General features: G+C 56.0%; 8 protein-coding genes across 8 annotated transcripts; 4 read left to right on the forward strand and 4 right to left on the reverse strand.

Annotated features, from left to right (window-relative positions):
• Window positions 1–175: 175 nt before the first annotated feature.
• On the forward strand, window positions 176–2494 carry L969DRAFT_103789 (uncharacterized protein; the record flags this gene model as incomplete). Its single annotated transcript, XM_014711892.1, has 3 exons — window positions 176–687; window positions 745–995; window positions 1046–2494. The coding sequence occupies exons 1-3, from the start codon at window positions 198–200 to the stop codon at window positions 2492–2494; spliced, it is 2190 nt and encodes a 729-aa protein (XP_014567378.1). The 5' UTR covers window positions 176–197.
• Window positions 2495–2532: 38 nt separating this feature from the next.
• On the reverse strand, window positions 2533–4107 carry L969DRAFT_49920 (uncharacterized protein; the record flags this gene model as incomplete). Its single annotated transcript, XM_014711893.1, has 4 exons — window positions 2533–2622; window positions 2675–2755; window positions 2813–3644; window positions 3710–4107. 4 exons carry the CDS (start codon window positions 4105–4107, stop codon window positions 2533–2535), a joined length of 1401 nt encoding a protein of 466 aa, XP_014567379.1.
• L969DRAFT_24362 (uncharacterized protein) lies at window positions 4103–6131 on the forward strand. The gene is made up of 10 exons (XM_014711722.1): window positions 4103–4463; window positions 4521–4531; window positions 4588–4725; window positions 4773–5064; window positions 5112–5209; window positions 5260–5397; window positions 5450–5598; window positions 5634–5679; window positions 5729–5840; window positions 5888–6131. The coding sequence occupies exons 1-10, from the start codon at window positions 4361–4363 to the stop codon at window positions 5947–5949; spliced, it is 1149 nt and encodes a 382-aa protein (XP_014567208.1). The 5' UTR covers window positions 4103–4360; the 3' UTR covers window positions 5950–6131.
• Window positions 6132–6338: 207 nt separating this feature from the next.
• L969DRAFT_17861 (uncharacterized protein) lies at window positions 6339–8401 on the forward strand (the record flags this gene model as incomplete). Its single annotated transcript, XM_014711686.1, has 5 exons — window positions 6339–6633; window positions 6691–7707; window positions 7758–7843; window positions 7894–8184; window positions 8240–8401. The coding sequence occupies 5 exons, from the start codon at window positions 6339–6341 to the stop codon at window positions 8399–8401; spliced, it is 1851 nt and encodes a 616-aa protein (XP_014567172.1).
• Window positions 8402–8468: 67 nt separating this feature from the next.
• Window positions 8469–11120, reverse strand: L969DRAFT_50247 (uncharacterized protein; the record flags this gene model as incomplete). Its single annotated transcript, XM_014711894.1, has 3 exons — window positions 8469–8972; window positions 9021–10449; window positions 10501–11120. 3 exons carry the CDS (start codon window positions 11118–11120, stop codon window positions 8469–8471), a joined length of 2553 nt encoding a protein of 850 aa, XP_014567380.1.
• A 252-nt stretch (window positions 11121–11372) lies between these two features.
• On the reverse strand, window positions 11373–12471 carry L969DRAFT_88094 (uncharacterized protein). The gene is made up of 2 exons (XM_014711895.1): window positions 12000–12471; window positions 11373–11950 (listed from the first exon to the last, which is right to left on the reverse strand). Exons 1-2 carry the CDS (start codon window positions 12113–12115, stop codon window positions 11638–11640), a joined length of 429 nt encoding a protein of 142 aa, XP_014567381.1. The 5' UTR covers window positions 12116–12471; the 3' UTR covers window positions 11373–11637.
• On the forward strand, window positions 12398–15473 carry L969DRAFT_94964 (uncharacterized protein; the record flags this gene model as incomplete). Its single annotated transcript, XM_014711896.1, has 10 exons — window positions 12398–12688; window positions 12742–12854; window positions 12983–13053; window positions 13106–13184; window positions 13339–13467; window positions 13565–13646; window positions 13703–14047; window positions 14095–14215; window positions 14273–15215; window positions 15269–15473. The coding sequence occupies 10 exons, from the start codon at window positions 12398–12400 to the stop codon at window positions 15471–15473; spliced, it is 2379 nt and encodes a 792-aa protein (XP_014567382.1).
• A 75-nt stretch (window positions 15474–15548) lies between these two features.
• Window positions 15549–19307, reverse strand: L969DRAFT_103795 (uncharacterized protein; the record flags this gene model as incomplete). Its single annotated transcript, XM_014711897.1, has 14 exons — window positions 15549–15810; window positions 15863–16158; window positions 16210–16512; window positions 16562–16961; window positions 17021–17731; window positions 17869–17896; window positions 17948–18059; window positions 18118–18163; window positions 18218–18551; window positions 18605–18685; window positions 18733–18801; window positions 18913–19018; window positions 19077–19143; window positions 19204–19307. 14 exons carry the CDS (start codon window positions 19305–19307, stop codon window positions 15549–15551), a joined length of 2919 nt encoding a protein of 972 aa, XP_014567383.1.
• Between the last annotated feature and the right edge of the window lie 7 nt (window positions 19308–19314).

Raw genomic sequence — 19314 nt, forward strand, 5'->3', positions numbered from 1 at the left:
CTCCTATTGCCACGTTCGTGAGATAGAGTAGCTGACGGTCTGCAGACACGGAGAGGCACAGGCAAGGGGAACAGGAGCAGCCGCAAGTCCGTTGCCTCGCATTCATCCGAAATTCGTTCGAACAAGTCACTTCAGGTTCCTCGAAAGCTTTGACGCCCTCTCCGTTGTTTGCGCCGAAGACGAACAAGACGAACAGCATGACGGCATTCTTGCGGGACATACTGGCGCCGTTAGCAGGTGCTAGCTATCGCCAGCTTGTGCCCACAAGTCCGCCACGACAAGCGCCTGCCGAGGTTGCGCCACAGTCTGTCGAGCCAGTCGCGAGCAGCTACGAGTCAGACCATCTGATTTGGCCATCAGCAGACAGTCCTGCTGGGATCAGAGTCTCACAGCACGCGGGAAACGCTACTAGTCTAGCAGGAGCATCTTCAGCCAGGCTCAAGAGCTCGACTGGCGCGCCTCAAGAGCCTGCCAGCCCTGATAATCGCTTTGTCGTAGCGCAACCGAGCTCTGATAGCTCGCGAGCCGCTCCAGAACCCGTCAGCGAGGTCAAGAAGGGCAAAGCGCGCGCGATCGATGCTCCTGCGCCGGCAAGGGAGACGAGGTCTGTACAGAGACGAGTTCTGCCGGCGCGAAACCCAAGTTCGTCTTTGTTCGCGCCGCTGCAAGATGTGGTCTCAGATGCAGGAAAGCATATGCCGAGAGAGCAGGCATAGTCATACTGATGTCTCTATTGCCGCACAGGCCCTGCTCTGACAGCGGTGCCGCCAGAAACGCGCATTGCGCTGTGCCAGGCAAAAGATCTGACCCAGGACGTACTGCAGCAAATCGACGAGCGAATAGCGAGCACGTCGTCTACTGCTTGGTCTGGCGGAAGCTCTACTGCTTCTGCCTTACAAGCTGAAATCGAGACCCCACAAGTACGCGAGCTGAAGGACTCTCATCTCATCATTGGCCGATTCCGACCCACAAAGGAAGACGAGCAACGCTACAAGGCAGGTTCTACTGAGTAGAGTGACTCGCCCTTCTGATTGTACATTTGTAGGACGAGATGTCAGACGAAACTTTTTTGCGCAGGCATAGGCAGCCCGAGCAGCTAGAGAAGAGGTCAAAGCGACTAGAACGAGAATCTCTCATCTCGGAGCGACATCGCCTTCGACAAATGCTACAGCAGCTCAAGGCGGGCGAGAACCTATCGCAGCTTCTACCACTAGCTGCGCTACGTCCTTCTGGTCCCGCTCAGGCCTCTGCGACAGTCTTGCCTCACAAATCGCTGTCGACGAAACAGCGGCAACTGCTAGAACAGAGCGAGACGGATAAGCTTCGCCTCGATAAGATTAGGCTAGCAGAACGGACACTAGAGCGATATGACCAGCTCCTCAACCCTCGTCAGGCAACACCTATCTTGCCATCCGTCGTGACCATCAAGGAACTCCCGAATGGTAGATACATGCCGCTGCATAAGCCAAGTCAGCCAAAGGCCAGCAAGATAGCGAATCCTGTCAGCATTGCCAGCGAAAGTGAAGTCTACTCAATGTCGTCAAGACCCGCAAAAGCAGGGGAGCAGAAAGTGATCGGACGATCGCCGATGCCAGCGAAACAGAAGAACGGAGCTGCGAGTCGCAATACAGCGCCCACTCGTCAGCCTGTATGGACAGCTACCAAGCTCGCGGAACCGCGGCAAAGGCGACAAAACCGCGTTACATTGACAGATGGGAAGGTCGATCTCAAAGCTGCATCCGGTCGAGATGTACTGCAGGCATCTCGTGCTCCCAAGGCCGAAAATGCTTCATCACCAGCTTACTATGGCAAGATCGACCCAGACTCGGCTACTCCAGATGGCACGCCGCCGCCTTCGCCTGACAAAGTTGCGAATGCTGTAGGGGCACTCCTTTCGCCTTCGCCAATTCATCCTACGTCGAAGCGAGTGCGCGAACGCATCATGCGACTTTCACCTATCGCTGCCGCCCCCGCACCTGTGATCCAAGCACTGCCCTCGCAAGCAGCCGTTACGAGACATATCCGGCAAAATGAAGAGACTGCATCCGCTGCTTTGCTAGCTCTATCCCCTAACACGCAGACCGCAAACTTCTCCAGTCGGAGGAAAGTCAAGCGTGAAGGATCTGCAGAGCTGTCCCAACCGAAGCAAGTGAAAAAGCGCAAGCGGCTATCGCCTTACCGACCGGACGAGGACTTGCCGTCGGATGACCACTCCCATGCATTGAGCACTCCGGCCAGGAGATCAGTCACTGACTCGCCAGAATCCGGCATACTGCCCTTATCGAGGAGTCCCAGCCTACACTCGCCCGAGTCGATATCACTCATTCAGTCGATGCGCATACCGAGGAAGCGGAAGGACAGCTTTGGCTCCGCGACGGAAGAGCCAGCAAAAAAGAAGAGAGACAGTGTGAAGCCTGCCCGGCCGAGAGCAAGCACACCACGCCAGTCTGCAACGCTTGCTGCAAAAAGATTGGCAGAGATGAGCAGTCCATGAGAAATCTTGTAACCGAGCCAATGCAAGGAGCGCTAGCGCTACAGAGAGAGCTCGTCCACAAAGGGTAGTTCGTGAGTGTTGCCGTAAGCTACTGCGCTTGGCTTGCTCTTGAGCGCTGCCGTTGCGGCCTGAACAGTACAGAAGGTCAGCTGGGCGGGGCAAAGGAGGATTCGTGCTCACCTTTTGCACTTGACTGGCAGTAACCTTGTCAAGAGCTGCAAAGGTCTGTTCTAGTGAGCTGGCAGAGCCGTTTGCCTGGATCTACATGACGGTGTGCCTGTCAGTCACCGCCGAGCAGAACATGTGTGGAAGACGTACCTGCGAGGCAACGATTTCCAGGCGGGATATCCGTGATTCTAATGCGAGAGCGGCATGGAACTTGGCCTTTGCGACGGCCCTCTTGAGGTCCTCAGCTTTGACGGACTTGCTTGCGTCTTTGAGTGCGTCGATTGCCTTTTGCGCCAGACCGCGCACTTGATCGGTCGGAGCAGAGACTGCGAATCCGAAGAGACCGTTGTCGGAATATTGCAAGTTGAAAGCCTTTACGCCGGCGCCATGGCCAAGAGTGGGCGTGCTCGCGGCAAGGACAGAGGAAGCACTGGCGAGAGGGGTGATGCCGTTGGTCCACTTGAGAGCAGAGTCGCCCCCCAGCAAGTGCTGCAGGACTTGCCATTCCGGTGAGCTCAGTGAGCCGCCTTGGAATCCAACGAGCAGGAGATCTTGTTCCGAGTGCGTCTGAGGTACGCGCGATTCGCCGCCAAAGTAGGCCGAGCCACCTGCCGACTTGATGTCGCTCGATGCTGAGGGCGGAGCTGCACTGGTCGGCGCAAAGGACTCGGAGACGAGCTGCTCGAATGAGCCGTCCACGCCGGCAGCGACGATAGCAATCTCTGCCGGATTGGAGAGATGCTTGCGAGCGTACGCGACGGCGTCGATGTGATCGACTGGCGTGTTGGGCGACGCGAAGAGGGAGTTGCCGAGTCCTTTCCGGAAAGCGAGCTGGTGGAGATTGTCAAAGCCGAAGACGAGCGGATCTGCGACTGCCTGGGCATACTCTGCCGCGATCTGGGGGACGACATTCTCAATGTATTCGAATGCCTGGAAAGTGCTTGCGGTGATGACATCGCCCAGCAATTCTGTGAAGTAGGCTCTGCAGCGGACACGCGAGGAGATGAGCTCGGGCGGAGCTTGACCAACAAGAGGGGAGCCACTCACTCGTCACCCTTGAGGAACTCGGCAGTGAGGAAGAGGGAGTCCCGGTTCAGACTGGCGGTGAGCACGCCGCCGTAGAGCTCAGTCTCCCTGACAATCCTGAGAGCTGATCGTTTGGTGGTGTTCTTGAAGACCATGTTCTTGAAGACATGCGCGATGCCCGGCTCGCTCTCGTACCTCGACCCTGCCTTGATGGCCACAGTGATGGATCCAGTCGAAGGCGCGACGCCCGTGTCGCCCAGTCTTGCGACCTTGTAGCCCTCAACGGTACTCAGGCTGATATCATCTTTGCCCGCTGACGTAGCCAGTGGACGTCTGCTCGTCGCCCATGCCCGGCCTCGAGCTGCACCTGCAAGCCCAGACAGGCTCGACCTTTGCGCGAGCACGGAGGATCGCTGCATGCTTTGCCAGACAGCTCGCACGCTCGGCCCAATCCTGTCGCTTCGCTTTGGCTATGGGACGTGGCGTCTCTGTGGCATTTACTACCGCTGTCTGCTCGGGCAAACGCATATCTGTTGACGCTCTGCCTAGGGAAGTCTGGCGCGACGCGACGTTCCTGCTGGTATCGAGGACCCCTCATGATGAAGAAGCAGCAGCCCCTCTACCATCTTCCACACATACAAAACTCTGCAGCGCGCTTGTATAGATCCACTGATGCTCTTGCTCTGCTTCCTCATCCTCGCCAAGTTGCTCTCGGCTGCCGCCGCCGATGATCCTGCTCCAGAATTCAATCTCCGACAGAGTTTCCTAGTTCTCAGTCGGTCCTCTCTCGCAATGAGCTGACGATCTCCTCGCTCAACCGTACCTCTCACAGTCTGGTATGAAGCAAGTCTCGCCAATCGACACGCTCTCGTACGCTGAATATATGCCCCTCCCTACAGGCCACATGCCAAGCAAGCACCACAAACGACCCAATCAGCTTCGAACGCTCGAGCGCCAATCCGTACATCATCAAATTTGGGATGGGCGCTACGCACGATGAATACAGCGGCAAGCACAGATGGACACCGCTCGAAGTGGCAAGCTTCCCACCTGGGCAAAGCTGTCGACTTATTGCTGTTCCCAGATTGGCCGCCTGCCCTTCGAGGGCCACGTGTACTTTGGCGATGATGGCTTCAGAGGGACGGACATGCACGTCTCCATCGTCCTGGAGGACTTTGCAGGCGTATCACCCGAGCTTCAAGCATGGTCACGCTGTTGCTTGCCTCTGTTGAACTTGTCGCTCTTCGTCAACGCAGATGAGACGACAGTGTCGACCCTCGGTAGTATCCCACCCGACCTCCGCCTGAGATGCAAACCGGATCCATGGGTGCGCTCCTCAGCGCCGTGCGATCTCAAAGCCATTGGCAATCCGAAACGCATGTCACAGTAGATGAGCTTACGACGAGGCTGAGTCGCTAGACAGAGTCCACGGAGTGCAACCGGAACGTCAGAGTGGCAATCGCTCCCTTTGTGCAACCCATCAACTCGAGGAAACACTACGTCTATGACGTTTTCGCCACTGTCCGTCGAACCGTCCTACAAGGCACTTCGAGATCTCATGTGCAGCGCAGGCAAGTTGTCAAGCGAGCAAGAGCAGATTCATCCAGCGTGTGATTGCGAGCTGTCCCGAAGAGCATCAGTTGCCCATACGAATGGGATTCTACGCATATCCACCCACGGAAGAAAGGACTCGCTGGTCCATCGAATCTGTGAGCCTTGCAAAGTTCGCTTGCCATGCCAGTCTTGAGACTCTGCCCCAAGTCGGGCGTCTTCACGGATTACGAGATACGCGAGCTCAGCAGTGATGAAAAGGGCTCAGAGTTACGCATCACCGGACTGCCTCTTGCCTTTCAGCGCGAGAACCCCCAGTACGAGGCATGGGAACAATGGCAAGTCTTACTCGGCTTTGAGTTTACATTGATGCAGAGCTAAGATCAGTTCATAGCTGTACGGCTACCGCCACGGCCGTCATCGACATCGTTGGCGCAACGGTGCGTAGAACACATTTCACCCGGCGAATTGCGCTGGAGCGTCGAGCAGGGCGACTTGACAATCGGTGAGGCTCGTGTGATCGTCGATTGTCCGGGAGACGACGACGAGGCTCACGACGAGCGCTGCACGCCCGACATATGGAGTCTCATCCAGCCCAGAGGTACGTCTCGTTGAATAAAGCGTAGCGGAATTGATCGCGAGCTACAGCTGCGACTTACTGCACGAATGTCCACATGTCCATGAGACCGGCACAAGCGAGCGCAGAATGATCTCGCTCCAGTCGTGATTCGAGGCGAGCTCGAGCGCTTTGCACTTTTCGAGCATGGTATGTCGCTTGGTTGATGCAAATGTGGGGTGTCGATGCCAAACCGACGAATCTGTCGAAGTAAGTCTAGCCAAGTTCGTAGAATCCGCTATGGTGGTCATGCACGTGCATGTGAACGAGGCGGATCGACTGCATGAACTGATTGTGATTGATCTGAGGCTGAACAACTGGTCCCAACGTTCGCGCGCGTTCGCGTTAAGGACGTCCAAGCAGATTCTACCGAGCCAGTCTGACGTTCGTTGAGTCCCTATGACGCCAATGCGACGACAACAGCACACTGACTGAGATCGGATCATACCGAGCAAGGGCCGTGCATCGCTCTCTGCGTGCAAGATGGCCCAGTCAGAGGCAAGCCAGCTCAGACTAGCGGACCGACCAACTCGAGTGGTCAGGAGAGTGTCTGACGATCCTTTCTCAGCCAGTCGTGCTACACAACCTGAAGGGCATGAGCCCGCTCAAACACTGTCGCCTGTCTCCGCCGAGTCAACGTCAGACAGACCGGACATCAGCCGAAGTAACAGCGCTTTGTCGATCACTCGCAGGTTGTACGGCTTGCCTGATCCAGACGAGCCCAAGACGACGTCCTCTCGACCGATCAGTCCCATCCAAGCAGAGCCGGCAGTGGCATGTGAGCTTCCACGGGTGAGGCACAGCTCTGAGCAAGACTGAATGAAACACATTACAGTGCCACCGCCAATCAGCTCAAGGACCAAAGGCGTGCTTGCCAGACTCGGTTCAGGTCGATCTGCACGCCATACTTCTGGCGTACCTTCTACCGTCTTCCAATACGCTCGCAAACCTGTGGCCGAACAGGGCAAGGATTTGCCATTGGGCACGGGACAAGCTGTGCCTACTGACCTGACACCGATACCCGCCTCGGTTCCGCCCTCTGCAATCAGCCTATCCTCGAGCCTTGCCCGTCCCGTCATCTACGATACCCCGAGAGCTTCCGACAGAACGTATCAGATTGCAATTGACGAAGCTCTGACGCTGCCGGACGCGAAACCTGCCTCGCCCATTGCTTCCATCGCGCTTGCTAGCGATGATGATCATCGTCAAGCGATTGCACCTGGTAGCTCAGAGCATGGTCTTGCGCGATCTCTTGCCAGCTGGCCAGACGAGCTGCCCCAGGCGACCGCTCACACCGACGCAACCGGCGCAAAGCGTTACAGCTTTAGCGAACCTCCACGTGCGAACAAGGCAAAGTCGTGGCTGCCGGCCTTGAGGCGGACTAGGGATTCGGATGACATTGAGAAGCAAACCTCTCGCGGACCTCGTTTACGCAATGCTCACTTGCATCAGGGCAACAATCTCTTCTTCTGTGGCGGAAGGCTCATGACGTCCGACGATTCGCCCTGGGCTTTCCTAGGCGCTATTGCGGTCGTCATCATCTTGCCTGCTCTCTTCTTGATTTTCGAAGCGTCTTGGCTCTGGAATGACTATGGCGTCTGGCCAGGCAGCTTCCCTTCGGGCGGCGGCAAAGCTGCGCTCATATTGTACGCCTATCTCGTCCTCATGGCATGGGCGAGCATGGCAAGAGCGGCCTTCAGCGATCCTGGCATCATCCTGCGTAATCTCAACGAACCAGAGGTCACTCGAATAGCAACGGAGCCTGGTTCGAAAGATGACATTGGCGGCGGCTTTGCCGAACGGCCCATACCGCGATGGTTGCAAGTCAAAGACAGCCAAGTCATGTCAAAATGTGATTCCTCCGTCGACATAGCCCTCAGTCATACTGATTCCGGCGAGCAGGGTGCGAGACATGCGGTACATATCGACCACCTAGAACGTCTCATTGCCGTCTATGTGGCAATTGCTGCGAGCGAACAGATCATCATGTAGGCCGATTTTATTGCCTCCATACCCGATCGCTGACTGCCTGTTGCAGTGCACATTCCTCAATAACTGCATAGGCTATCGCAATTACATGCCCTTCATGGCATTCCTCTGCACCGCCGTGCTCGCCTCGCTCTGGATGTTCGCGTTCTCCGTCACACATCTCTGGCAGCTCCACCGCGAGCAAGTGGCCATTGCAAGCAACAGCAACTTCTTGTCGACTTGGCAAGCCATCGGCACTTTCATCGTCACCATCTGGTCGTTTGGTTTTGCGGTGCCCATCACGCTGCTTTTCTTGTACCATCTCCGCCTCATCTGGCTCGGCCGAACGACGATCGAGATGGTCAGTCCAGCCGGTTTCGCTCGCGAAGCATGACTGACAGCGGATTTTTTGACAGCTAAGGCGTCAGGATACCGATCCGTTCAGAGCGGGTTCCCGCCTTGATAACTTCGTACATGCCCTCTTCCGGCCCATGACGCTGCCCTCGGCCCTCGCTGCTCATCGCCCTGCTCAGACGGACCCGCGAGCAGATAATCCCGCATTCAAGCAGAGTCAGTAGCCAAATTGTAATCTGTGTGTTGTCAACTTTTTTTGCAAGGGTTTAAGCGGTAGTAACAACAGTGGCTCTACATCGACCTGTCGGCTTCGTCGGCAGAAGGTGCTGGGGCTGCGAAAAAGTTTGACCACTGATCAAAATCTAAGAGCTGGGATGGCGCGAACGCAAAGTCGTACTTGCCCGGCGATTGACCGACTGGTAGAAACAGAGAGGGCGTGGTCGGATCTGCAGAGGATGGAGCAGTCGATCCATGAGGGGCCTGCAAGAGCGCGGACGTCACCGCTGACGTGTCGACAGCAAGCTGTTTTGGCGAAGTTTCTGCAAGCGTCTCCGGTAGACTAGCAACCGAGCCAGAAGCGGTGAGGTCGTCCGTCTGAGAATGAGCTGGCGTTGGGGCTCTGGGTGCGTTCTTCCACTGATCTGCCGAGACTGCGGTCGAGTACAGTAGACTGATGACTGTGCTTACGCTGGATCGGGAAAAGGCCTCGTCAGAATGAACACGGGCCATCAGATCACGAGCTTCTTTGAGCGATGCGAGTGCGGCCGGATCCGAGCATCGCACGAACGTATGATACTAGTCAAGGACATCAGCTGAGCGCGATCGACGGCAGATTGTACTGACCTGGAGCAAAGAACATATGAAGAACGAGTAGAGGGCGAAGAACCAGCTTTCGATGATGGCTTCGTTGTGACTCGCCCAAGTAATCGATTGCGCGGCCCAAGCCACCAGCTGATGGTACGACTCTTCCGAGACAGTGAAGGCGAGCTTCTGTGCAGGCTGGCCAATGCTGAGAAAGGGTCGCATGAACAGAAACTGTACGGGAATGTAGCAGAGCTGCAAGAAGCCAGCGTGCAGCGAGTCTTGTGCTATGTCGTGACGGTATTGCATATTGGAAGGCAGATTTTGCCGCCAGGTTTGTAGATCTCGTTGTAGACTCGTACAGTCTTCATCTGTCACATTGATGAAGCCAGAAGGAGAGTAGAGCAGTTTGAGAACGCGAGAGAGCAAGATTGATAGCCGCGTCAGAGGCACCGTAGAGTCTTCTGGTTCGCCCTCGCCAGGTATAGTGGCGGTCGTATCGACCGGCGTCGGGTATAGACAGTCGCACATGGCAATATCGATACAGGCTGGCAAGCCAAAGACGGCACTCATCCAAGCATCCGCAATGACGCAGCATGCCCACAACCTCCTTCTCGCATTGAGATGCTCCGGATCCGAGGTCTCTTGTCGTTCGCTTTCTCTGTGCATGCCCATCGATTGTGCCATCCTAATGATGCCCCCTAGGATGACCCAAGCACGACCGCAGGTGATGTCTGTCGAGAGTTGATAAGCTTGTGTGTAGATGAGTAGTGCCTGAATGGTAGGGATGTTGTGATGCGCAGCTAGGTCATCCTTGCGAAAGATGCTCGCGAGGATCTGTCGAATATTGACGATGAGATGCGGGGCTGCACTATGTGATAGTGCAGACACGCCGGCGATACAATGAAGCAAGAGAGACGGCACGGGCACATCGGCATTTGTCAGTTCGTTTGCAGTAACGACGGGATAGATCGTCAGCCGGCGAGCAAAAAATGAGTTGACCAGGCCCTGTAATTCGTCCGAGGTGATCGAACCTGCCGTACTGAGCTTGCCATGCGGCGGTTGTGGCATTTTCCGTGGCTCTTCTGCTTGTGAACTGACGGGAACGAGCTTGATGAGGCCTGATCCAGTCGCGCTGGCTTCGAAGGTCTGCTGGTGATCTTTGACCCAGAAAGAGACTTTTTCGTTCGGAAATTGGGCGTCGGCGCACATGAGGTGGCCAATAGAAGAAGAGCCGTAGATTCTCGGTTCGTCGATCGTACGTGAATCGTCTTTGTACTGGGAAGGCGAACGAGAATGATCGGACCCCGATCCGTTGTGATCTGCCCGGGCGGGCGTATGCGCATCGCTGTCCTGCTTCCGACGCTTATGTCGTGTTTCACTGATGGGCAAGAACCAAGAACATTCGAGTCTGTGCTGCTTGCAATGCACGCACATCTGCCCCTCTTCGCCATCGGCCAAGACATCGCACCTGCACTCCTCAGTAAGCTCTCGTCCATCAGGAGCAGGCAAAAGGACGGACCTGATCTTCTTGCGACGACAAGAATCGCATGCGCGTGGCGTCTTGAGCCGCTTCCGCTCGTCTGCCTTGCTATGTCGAGGCGAGCCAGCTGACGTGCTCGCCTGAGGCTGGCTCTCGTGCATGTATGGCTGAGCGGGGTAGTAAGCCGGCGGCGGGGGCAGGAGCTGAGGTTGTTGTTGCTGTAGAGAGAGCAGCGGAGGCAAGGCCATCCTTGCGTCCGGTGCAGGGGCAAAGCCCTGCTCGGATCCATTGGTGTAACGTCGCCTTTGTTGGCCATTGACCTGTCCATCCGGCTGCGCGGGCAAGTAGCGATGCTCAGGTGGTGGAGAGTTCATGAGCCGATGGTTTGGCCAGATATTGTGCTGCTGCTGCTGGGCGCCACTAGGGCCTGCCTGCTCGTGAGGGGGAAAGCCAGTGGGCGGAGGTTGATGTGCATAAGCCTGTCTGACTTGATCATAAGGCATTGCGACCTGGTCCTGCACTGATGTGGTAGCATAGCCCGGCCTTGAGACAGCTGCTCGGTCGATGGGAGGCTGTTGGTGGGCGTAGACTGCCTTTCGGCTATCCTCTGCATAAGCCTCGGCGCCGACTGCTGCAGCCGTCGACTGCCAGGGCGCCATGCCTGGTGGTGTCAGACGCTGTCGATGCTGGCGATGCAGCCTGTGAGGGGCCTCTTCCTCTCAGCACCGGCCTGCTAGGATACTATGTCGAGCTCGAGGTCAAGACCGAGCCAATGCCAAGGGCAAGCCGATCAGTCGCGCGCTCACAGAACAATCTGCTTCCTCTCATTGTTGCCGACCAGGCACAACCGAGATGTCGGATAGCAGAGAGAGCGCTCGAGGCATTCTGTAAGACAGATCAAAGTGAAGCAGATGGCACACTTCTGCATGGGAATCACAAATCACTGCGCCTGTTGGCTTGTTTCCCTGAAGGGATGCAGTACAAGCCAGCAGACGCCGCCTGTTGACCATCGCAGTCCCACGCTGGACCTTGTGGAGAGAGTGCAAGAATGCATTGATAAGAGCTCCGGTGATGCAAGGATGCTCCGATGTGACGGCGACAGATTGCCCCGTTGGGTAAGTGTGGCAGACAGCGCCAGTTGACGAGGCTGTACACCTACACAATGGCGTGCGGTGTCTAGAAAGCCCAGAAGGCGCCCAGAGCGAGGCCGCTAGCAGCACAGAGCCAGTCCAGACGGAAATCAATCGCATGGGGCGCGCCAGACAGTGACGTCGTCGTTGGCGTGCTCGTCAGAACAGACGCATCAGCCGAGCCAGAAGAGGAGTTGGGCGTCGTGACAGATTCGCTCGAGGTCGTCGTGCCGCTCGTGATGGCTACAGTGGTCGTGCTACCGTCCCTGGAAGTGACCGTCGCGCTCGAAGCTGTCGCGCCCGAGATGGACGCCGTCGAGCTACCCATGCGAGGCACAGATGTGGACGTCTCTCCAGATCTGAGGTAACCAGCTTTAGCGTAGGTACGAAAGGAGCGATAAGACGTGCGAGGATGCATCTGTTCGGGGCAAGCTCGGAGAACGTATGGAGACGACTGACTGTGATTGACCAGCGGCGAGCGCTGCGAGTGAGGCGATGATCAGTCCAGTGGCTAGTCTCACCATTCTGCGAGTGCTCCTTGCGTATATGTGCCGAGCGCGAGACCGAAATCGAAGTGATAGGCCCGAAAGCGATAGTCGATAGAGAGCCACACCTAAAAATAGCGACTCTCCACAGTTTCGGCAATCCCGTCTAGAGAACAGCCGATCGCCCTTATCGATCTCGCAGGCTTGCCACGTCTGCATCTACCATCCTGGTTCTTCGGCATGTCAATGTTGCCTGACGACGGCAGGAGCATGTCCCCTCTTCCAGCCTGAGTCGCCTGTTCCAAACGTCGCTCTGACGATATGCTCAGCTTGCTCAGGAACTGCGCTCTCTTGACTTGGTTGTCACTTCATGAGCTCACGGCAGGCTCGCCGATCCAGTCGGACAACGAGCTTTACGACCTCGCATTTTTCTATTCTGCACGTGTTGCAAGCCTTGTCGTCCATACACGCTCATGTGCATGCCTACAGGCGACATGCGCCTCACCGCTCGATCCCAACATAGGTCTCAACTTTACCGTGCCTAGCTCGGATCCGGGCAAAGTGGACATCGTGCTAGCCTACAGATGGGCGGGTAGCGCAGAAGCCTATGATGTCGGTCACACTCGCGTGGTTGCTTGACGACCGAGCTAGATAGCCACTTGCAGAATAGTGCATACAGGCTCGACAGCGTCGAGCACAACGTTGTTTGGTTCGAGGACGATGTCACCATGATCAGCCACGTACGTCTGCAAGATGCACGCAGTCTGTCACTCTTTTCGTCCCTTCCGTCTCTCCCTGACACTGATCTGCACAGTGCGAGAATGCTGTCGAGCCGAATTGACGATGCAGCACGTGGCACCTTCCTCCAAAAGCTTCAGTGCTCATGCACGGCGATGTCTTCTGCAGGATGCTCCTCTCGGCTGTGCAACACAGCATGCGAGAGATATTCGAAGGTTTCTGGCTCCACTGCGGCGAACGTAGGTCTCGTTCATAGCACGATTCGCTACGCCACTGACGCTCGTTCAACAGATGTGGAGGCTTACCCCGGCGCCTGCATTAATCTGGGCGTACCCGTCACGGATGAGCAGTGCACTCTTGATCTCAACCTGTTTCAGGAATGGCGCTCACGGCCCGTTCACAATGCATCGTGAACGTGATGATATCATCGCCTGACTGCCTGAGCGCTGTCTGTGATCACGTGATGCAGATCTCAGTAGACGTACCTCGAAGCGGTGCTTGACTTGACTTTACATCACCTTCAGCGTCAAGATGTCGCTCTTTGGCAGCAAGAAGAAGCTGGCCCATACGCCCAAGCTGGGCGCCATCCTGCAGACTGGCTCTCTCAAGCCGCTCGGCGAGCTCATCAATTCTGAAAAGATCGTCATGGCTTCGTGAGTCTGGCCCGCCTGTGCTCTCATCTCACGATACTGACGCTCGTCTCCTTCTGCTCTTCTCGCCATCCTGCTCACTGTGATGTCCGACATGCAGCACGGATCGACTGGCACTCGACATGAAAAGAAGTTCCGAGGCCATCAGGGAATGGGCTGCCACCCAGGGCGACGACCTCAACGTACGCCGCTTTGCTGAGGATGCTGGATCCGTCAGACTGAGTTGTCGGGGGCGCAGGATGTGCTGAGCAAAGTTTCGGTGCTCTACGACATACTGGCGTCGTCACACTCTCGTTTCTCAGAGCACGACTCGACTTACCGGATCCACTACAAGTCCCTCCGCAAGCGGGAAGAGGATTTCATCGCCTTGAGAAAGAACAGAGACTCTCTCGCTGGCAAGATCTCCTCGGCAGAGAACAAGCTGGGCAGGATGTCGAGCGAGAACAAGGATCTGCCTGCTGCTACTCAGCGCCTGCAAGAGCTCAAGCAAGAAATGGTCGGACTCGAACATGCTGTCAACAATGAAGACGCCCGGCTGTATGATTACCGTCGAGACACGACTCGCGAAGCCATGAGCCTCAAAGTATGCACGTTCTTTCCGTTACAGCTGCCTGACTGATCGCTCGGCAGCTCGGCGCCATGCTCGAACTGGCCGAGAAGATGACCGTGATTGCCGAGATGTCAAAGCTGCTCATTGCAGAGATACCGAGGGACCGCAGTCTCGTCGGCTCAACGCGACCCTATTACGAGGGTCCGTGCATTCTAATTAGCATCTACACAGGACTGACGAACATTTCAATCCCCACAGGCTTTCCGGAGACAGAGCGAGTCATGCAAGAAGCCCAAACGTGCCTGCAGACCGTCGTCTTCAATCCCATAGCCGGTCAGGGTCTGCCATCGGGTGCAGCAGCAGAGATGAGCTACGACGAGGATGGACTGAGATTGGTCGACCCCAATCAGTCTCGGCAAAGCAATACGGACACTGCAGACTCGCGCTACCTAGCAGACTACTACAATGAGCAGTCTGACTCCAATCGTCTCGGAGCTGGTGTGCCTGCGACAGGTTCTCAGCGTGCGTCCGCCGAGCGCGAACGCACATCGACAGAGCATAGCCACAGACAGCAATACGACTCCGCGCTGCCTTCTCCTTCCGGCCAGCCTGCTACGCTACCAGAGGAGACGGAAGATCCTAGGAGCTCGCTGGCCTATATGGCCAACAAGCGCGATTCCGCCGATCAACGAGGGAATGGCTACCCCATGCCCGCCATGCCTTCTGCCGATCCGCCCCAGAACCGTCAGGCACAGCAAGCAGCAGGCTCACGAGGAAGTTATACACCACCGCCACCGCCAGGGCCAGAGCGGCCCGGACAGAAGCGTGGAGATTCATTGCTGGGAAGCAAACACGGTTTCGATCAGGATCCGTACCAGCCCACCTCTGGCTCCCGACCGCCCCGAGAAGCGCAAGTTCCGCAGTCCTCAAACGGTCCAGCGGAACCTTCCGGATACTCTTATGGCCGTCCGGGCGAGTACCATCCCGTTCCGCGAGGAGCCGGTCACCGACCTGCTGCGCCTGGAGGAAGATACGCTCAGCCTCACCAACCTTATGTGCCCGGTCAGCCCAGTCCTGCCGATCTCTATCGTGATCAATGGAGAGCGACATCCTACCACGATGTCAGAAGTGAAGAGGGCTCAGATGCTGTTCCTGCTTTACGTATCAACAAGCGCGATACCGCCGATGTGCCCAGAGACGAGCGAGTTTCTTCCATGCCCCTTTCTTCTTCGTTGCACTGACCCTGTGCTGTAGGTCTGGGGAATTTGCACACATTCGACAATCGAGCAATGAAGCGGCGATGCGCAAACAGTCTCTTACTGGCGGCGCTCGATTGCCTGACTCTATTCCGCCTGCTTATGGTCAAGCTGCACGAGACAGTCCGATACCCTCGGAACAAGGAATTCTCTCGGGCGGCACCGGGTTTGCTTCCAATCGCTATGTAACACGACTGGATTGATCGCCTCGAAAACGACGACAACAACAACAGCAACATCATCATGATCATCAACAACAACATCACCACTTCTTGTTCTTAATTCTCTGTATTCGTAGTCGTTGCAAGCTTGCTCTGTTGGGCGGCCAACCAATCGAAAAGCTTGACATTGTGCGTTGGATGCTCTGCCGTCTTGTTTGCTGCCAAACCTACTGCGAGACTCTGGGACATTGAGACCATTTTATTTGCTTGGTCCGAGCGCGTGTGAGCGAAGAGGTTCGCGAGCAATGCCAGGATGAGAGGCTTGAGGTAGTTCATCGAGGCATCATTACTGATCTGCAGTGCCGAGCTCAAATATCGTCTGCTATACTGTCAGCCCATCGATCGTATCAATGGCGCAAGACGAGACGCACTTTGTTTGTACGAGCTGACGACACTTGACGGCCTGAACGATCAAAGACGCGGCTCGCATGCCGGGTGTGGAGTCATGCACCGAAATCATGCTGGCCCCAGTCTCAAGCAGTTGCAGCGAGAGCTTAGCCGTGTGGGCTTCGGGCGAGTTGCCAGTGCTAGCTACTTGCATTACCGGTAGTGCGTGAGTAAGATCGCCTCTGGCGTGATCGAGCATGCCTAGCAGAAGAGCGAGTCTTTGATATGACTCGGGCAATCTATGGAATCTTTCGCAATGATCGATAAGTTCCGTGAGAATCTGCACAGCTTCATTAGGTCTGCTCTGGTTTGAGCCAGACGCTTGACCCACTGAAGTAGCTTTTGCTAGATCGCCACGAGCCAGATGTGTTTCGAAGCTTAGCGTAAGCACATCCCTTTTGAGTTTCGCAGCCTCTTCAAAGCCAGCGATGATATCGACACTCGAGCAAGAGCTTGGCAGCGAATCTGGCGATCCTTCGAGACGAGCATCTGCACAGCTCAGGCCTTCCTCGGCGTACAGCAGACTCCTCGGCGTCTTGCCGATTGGATCACGATGTACTGCCATGCTGACCAGGAAAGCATAGGCGTAGATGGCAGAATAGGGTGGCAAGGTTACGTTGAGCGAGGCGAGGATCTGCAGAGACCATGAATCCTTGCTGCGCTTGGCAGCGCATGAGAGTTACCTCGATCTTTGTCTCGTTCTCTGTGGCTTCGGTGGCGTCAAGCATAGCATGAACACGCTTGAGCGTTGATTTAGCAGGCTTGATGTCTGCATGCGTGCGCGTCTGATGAAGCGCTCGCAGCATCGAAGCAGCAATGTCGATCATGCCTTGACTATCTGAGTCTACTTCTTGTCCTTCTGGCCCGAGCAATTGGACAAGAGTAGAGTCGAGAAGTTTTGCATCGAGCAGACGAGCAGCCAATGTGGCCATCTGAAGCTGGGCAGCGCTAACGACACCCGTATCGTCTCTCGATCTGGCAAGTGTCTCAATCTCGCGCAGATTGCGTAATGCTAGGCTATTGCTGTTGTTGCTCTTGCGAAACATGAAATGGTAGAGATAGTGCGGCGGAGGCTTGTCGGATCTGCAAGGCAGTGCAAGGCAGATAAGACAAGAATCACGAGCTGCGTCAAAGGGCCGCACCTTTTGAGCATTGTGATCGCGCGCTGGAGAGTCGTCTCTGCGAAACGGTGCTGATTTTGCGCAATGGCGATGCGATACTGAAGGTCGTAGAATCGACAGCGAAATTCGAGATAGTCTGGACTTCTCTGCGCAAGCGTGAGGCCCTTGGTCGTGATCTCGCTCGCTTCAGATGTATCTTGTGTCTCTGTGAGCAGCGTATCGGCCAACAAAGCACGGGCTACGAGCTCCAGTTCGATGGAAACCGTCCGTCGGTCAGAAGCAAGCGCGATGCAGTGGCGCAAGTAGACCACGGCTGCATGGACGAAGCGACGGTGGCGCATGACGAGCTCTGCATACGCTCTTGTGCTTCTGCCAGGCCTCTGCTTGCTCTCTCGAACGAACGGCTCGATGAACTCGGGCCGTCTCGCGAGCAAAGGAGCCAGCCGCTGAGCTGCTTTAAGGTGACATGTAGCAGTATGGATCAATTGGATCGCTACCGGCACGCTCGCGATAGGTCTAGACTCTTGCACGTTGACTTCATCCTCGATCACTGTGTCCGAGGGCGACAGCGTGCCTGTGGAGAGCATGGAACGATGCCGCTTCGTCGGCGTCGTCTCTTCGCTGAGCTGTACTCTTTGACGGCGCGTCGAGGCGCTGACGAGCTCACTGGGATTGCTGCTTGATGGCATCCGCGCCTCGTCGGGCGAAGAAGCCTGATAGGGTCTCATCGGTCTAGCTAGCAGAGCAACTCAAGACGACCGCACGACCAGTCGATCACGCGAATTCAACGTCGCGTCGCGTATATTGACTAGTTGACGACTCGTGGCACAGACGCCTGACTTAGCGGCTAGTCGTCGAGCATGACGAACTCAGAATGGGCCACGCATTCCGTCAGTGCTGCAGACGGTGTCAGACTGGACGGATCTGCGGAGTCGCATCCTGACATACGTTTGGGCTGGAGAAGTCGGGCTGTTGCCACACTGCAAGATCGGTATTGCGGTGTCCAGGGCCCATTTTCGCAGTGAAGCTGTGTGCTACTCTCTTGGACCGTAAGATTACCCTGCAGAGTGATACATGTCATAAACAAAGATCAAGCATATTCGCGAATGCCCACCGACATCGTCTGATCTGATATAGAACTTGATCGATGAACGGGCTGAGCAGCTTTCGACAGATCATGATAAGTCTCACGCTGCAGCAGATGGTACGCTAACGTACCATTTGCGCCACTCCCCGCAGTGGATCGTTTCGGGCATGATGTTGGTCTCGAGCTCGTATAGAGCGAAACGAGTGCCTTCTGCGTCTCTGTCGACGACGTCAAGCTGGAATCTACCTGTCACGCTCTCTGTAGCCTGCGTAGATCTGGTTCGAATCAGTTCAAACACGGACTTGCGGGATTTGCTGACGGGATGAACACTGCGCCGGCCAACCTCGTCGGGCTCGTCGAGGTCAAAGGACAGCACGAGCGGCGGTTCACCGACAGCAGGTGCTTGTACAAAGACCCTCGACATCGTTACATCCCGGCTCGCTTGGCATCGCGCGGTGATTAAGACTAGAGTAGAGTATGTAAACCCCCAGTGCTAAGCGAAATGGGAGCTTGCTGACCGGTGTACGTGTATTTGTCCTCTTCGTACGGCGTGGCTGCTTTGACAGCCCATTCGAAGCCGGGAGTGCACCAGGTCACCTCTGTTTGTTAAGTTGAGGTTGGAAGGGCTAATCTAGGTTGGACTCGCCCTTTGGATGTCCGATGGCAGCAGGGTTGCAACGAGCGTCTGTTGGTGCTTGCTTATGTGGCTGGCAGACTAGACTGATTGAGGTCGATCCGAGTCTCATGACTTTTTTCTCGATGGCGTCGACCAAGAACGTCACTCGAATAGATGGCAAGCAGCAGTATGACCAAGGCAACAGCTCACGTCTATGGTCTGTGTAGTCATCCGGTGTCAGGGTGAGTTCTGCTATCACCCCGCGCTCCGAGCCATCTTCGAACACGACCCTGCCTGACAGCTGATCATGCCTGATCTGAGCACGAACGTGAATGTAAAGCAAGACACCGTGCCTCTGTGGACGTCTCTGCTACCCAGAGATAAGTGCCTGGCAGATCGTCGCGCTCACGCATGACAATGACGATACTGTATGCTTGAGCGCTGGAACAGGAAAATGCGATAGGCGCTAGTACTGTGCTAGGCTTGCACACGGTCTCGTACCACATCACGAGCTCGTAGCTTTGAAGGTCATAATGCCGCGCTCGGAGGTTCGCTCTCGTCGAGGCACAGACTGTTGCCACGAGGAGCAAGAGGCAGAACACCATGGTATTT

The sequence above is a fragment of the Mixia osmundae genome, assembly GCF_000708205.1.
Source record: "Mixia osmundae IAM 14324 unplaced genomic scaffold scaffold_6, whole genome shotgun sequence".
Classification (NCBI taxonomy): domain Eukaryota; kingdom Fungi; phylum Basidiomycota; class Mixiomycetes; order Mixiales; family Mixiaceae; genus Mixia; species Mixia osmundae.

Bases quoted from the DNA above. Each gene is read 5' to 3' on its own strand.
- L969DRAFT_88094 (XM_014711895.1), bottom strand. From the start codon at position 12,115: ATGGTGAGACTAGCCACTGGACTGATCATCGCCTCACTCGCAGCGCTC. The intron at 11,951-11,999 runs GCACGTCTTATC...TGGTTACCTCAG, and splicing joins CCCCGAACAGATGCATCCTC to ATCTGGAGAGACGTCCACAT.
- L969DRAFT_24362 (XM_014711722.1), top strand. From the start codon at position 4,361: ATGCTCTTGCTCTGCTTCCTCATCCTCGCCAAGTTGCTCTCGGCTGCC. The intron at 4,726-4,772 runs GCAAGCTTCCCA...TGCTGTTCCCAG, and splicing joins GATGGACACCGCTCGAAGTG to ATTGGCCGCCTGCCCTTCGA. The intron at 5,210-5,259 runs GTCCGTCGAACC...TGTGCAGCGCAG, and splicing joins TCTATGACGTTTTCGCCACT to GCAAGTTGTCAAGCGAGCAA.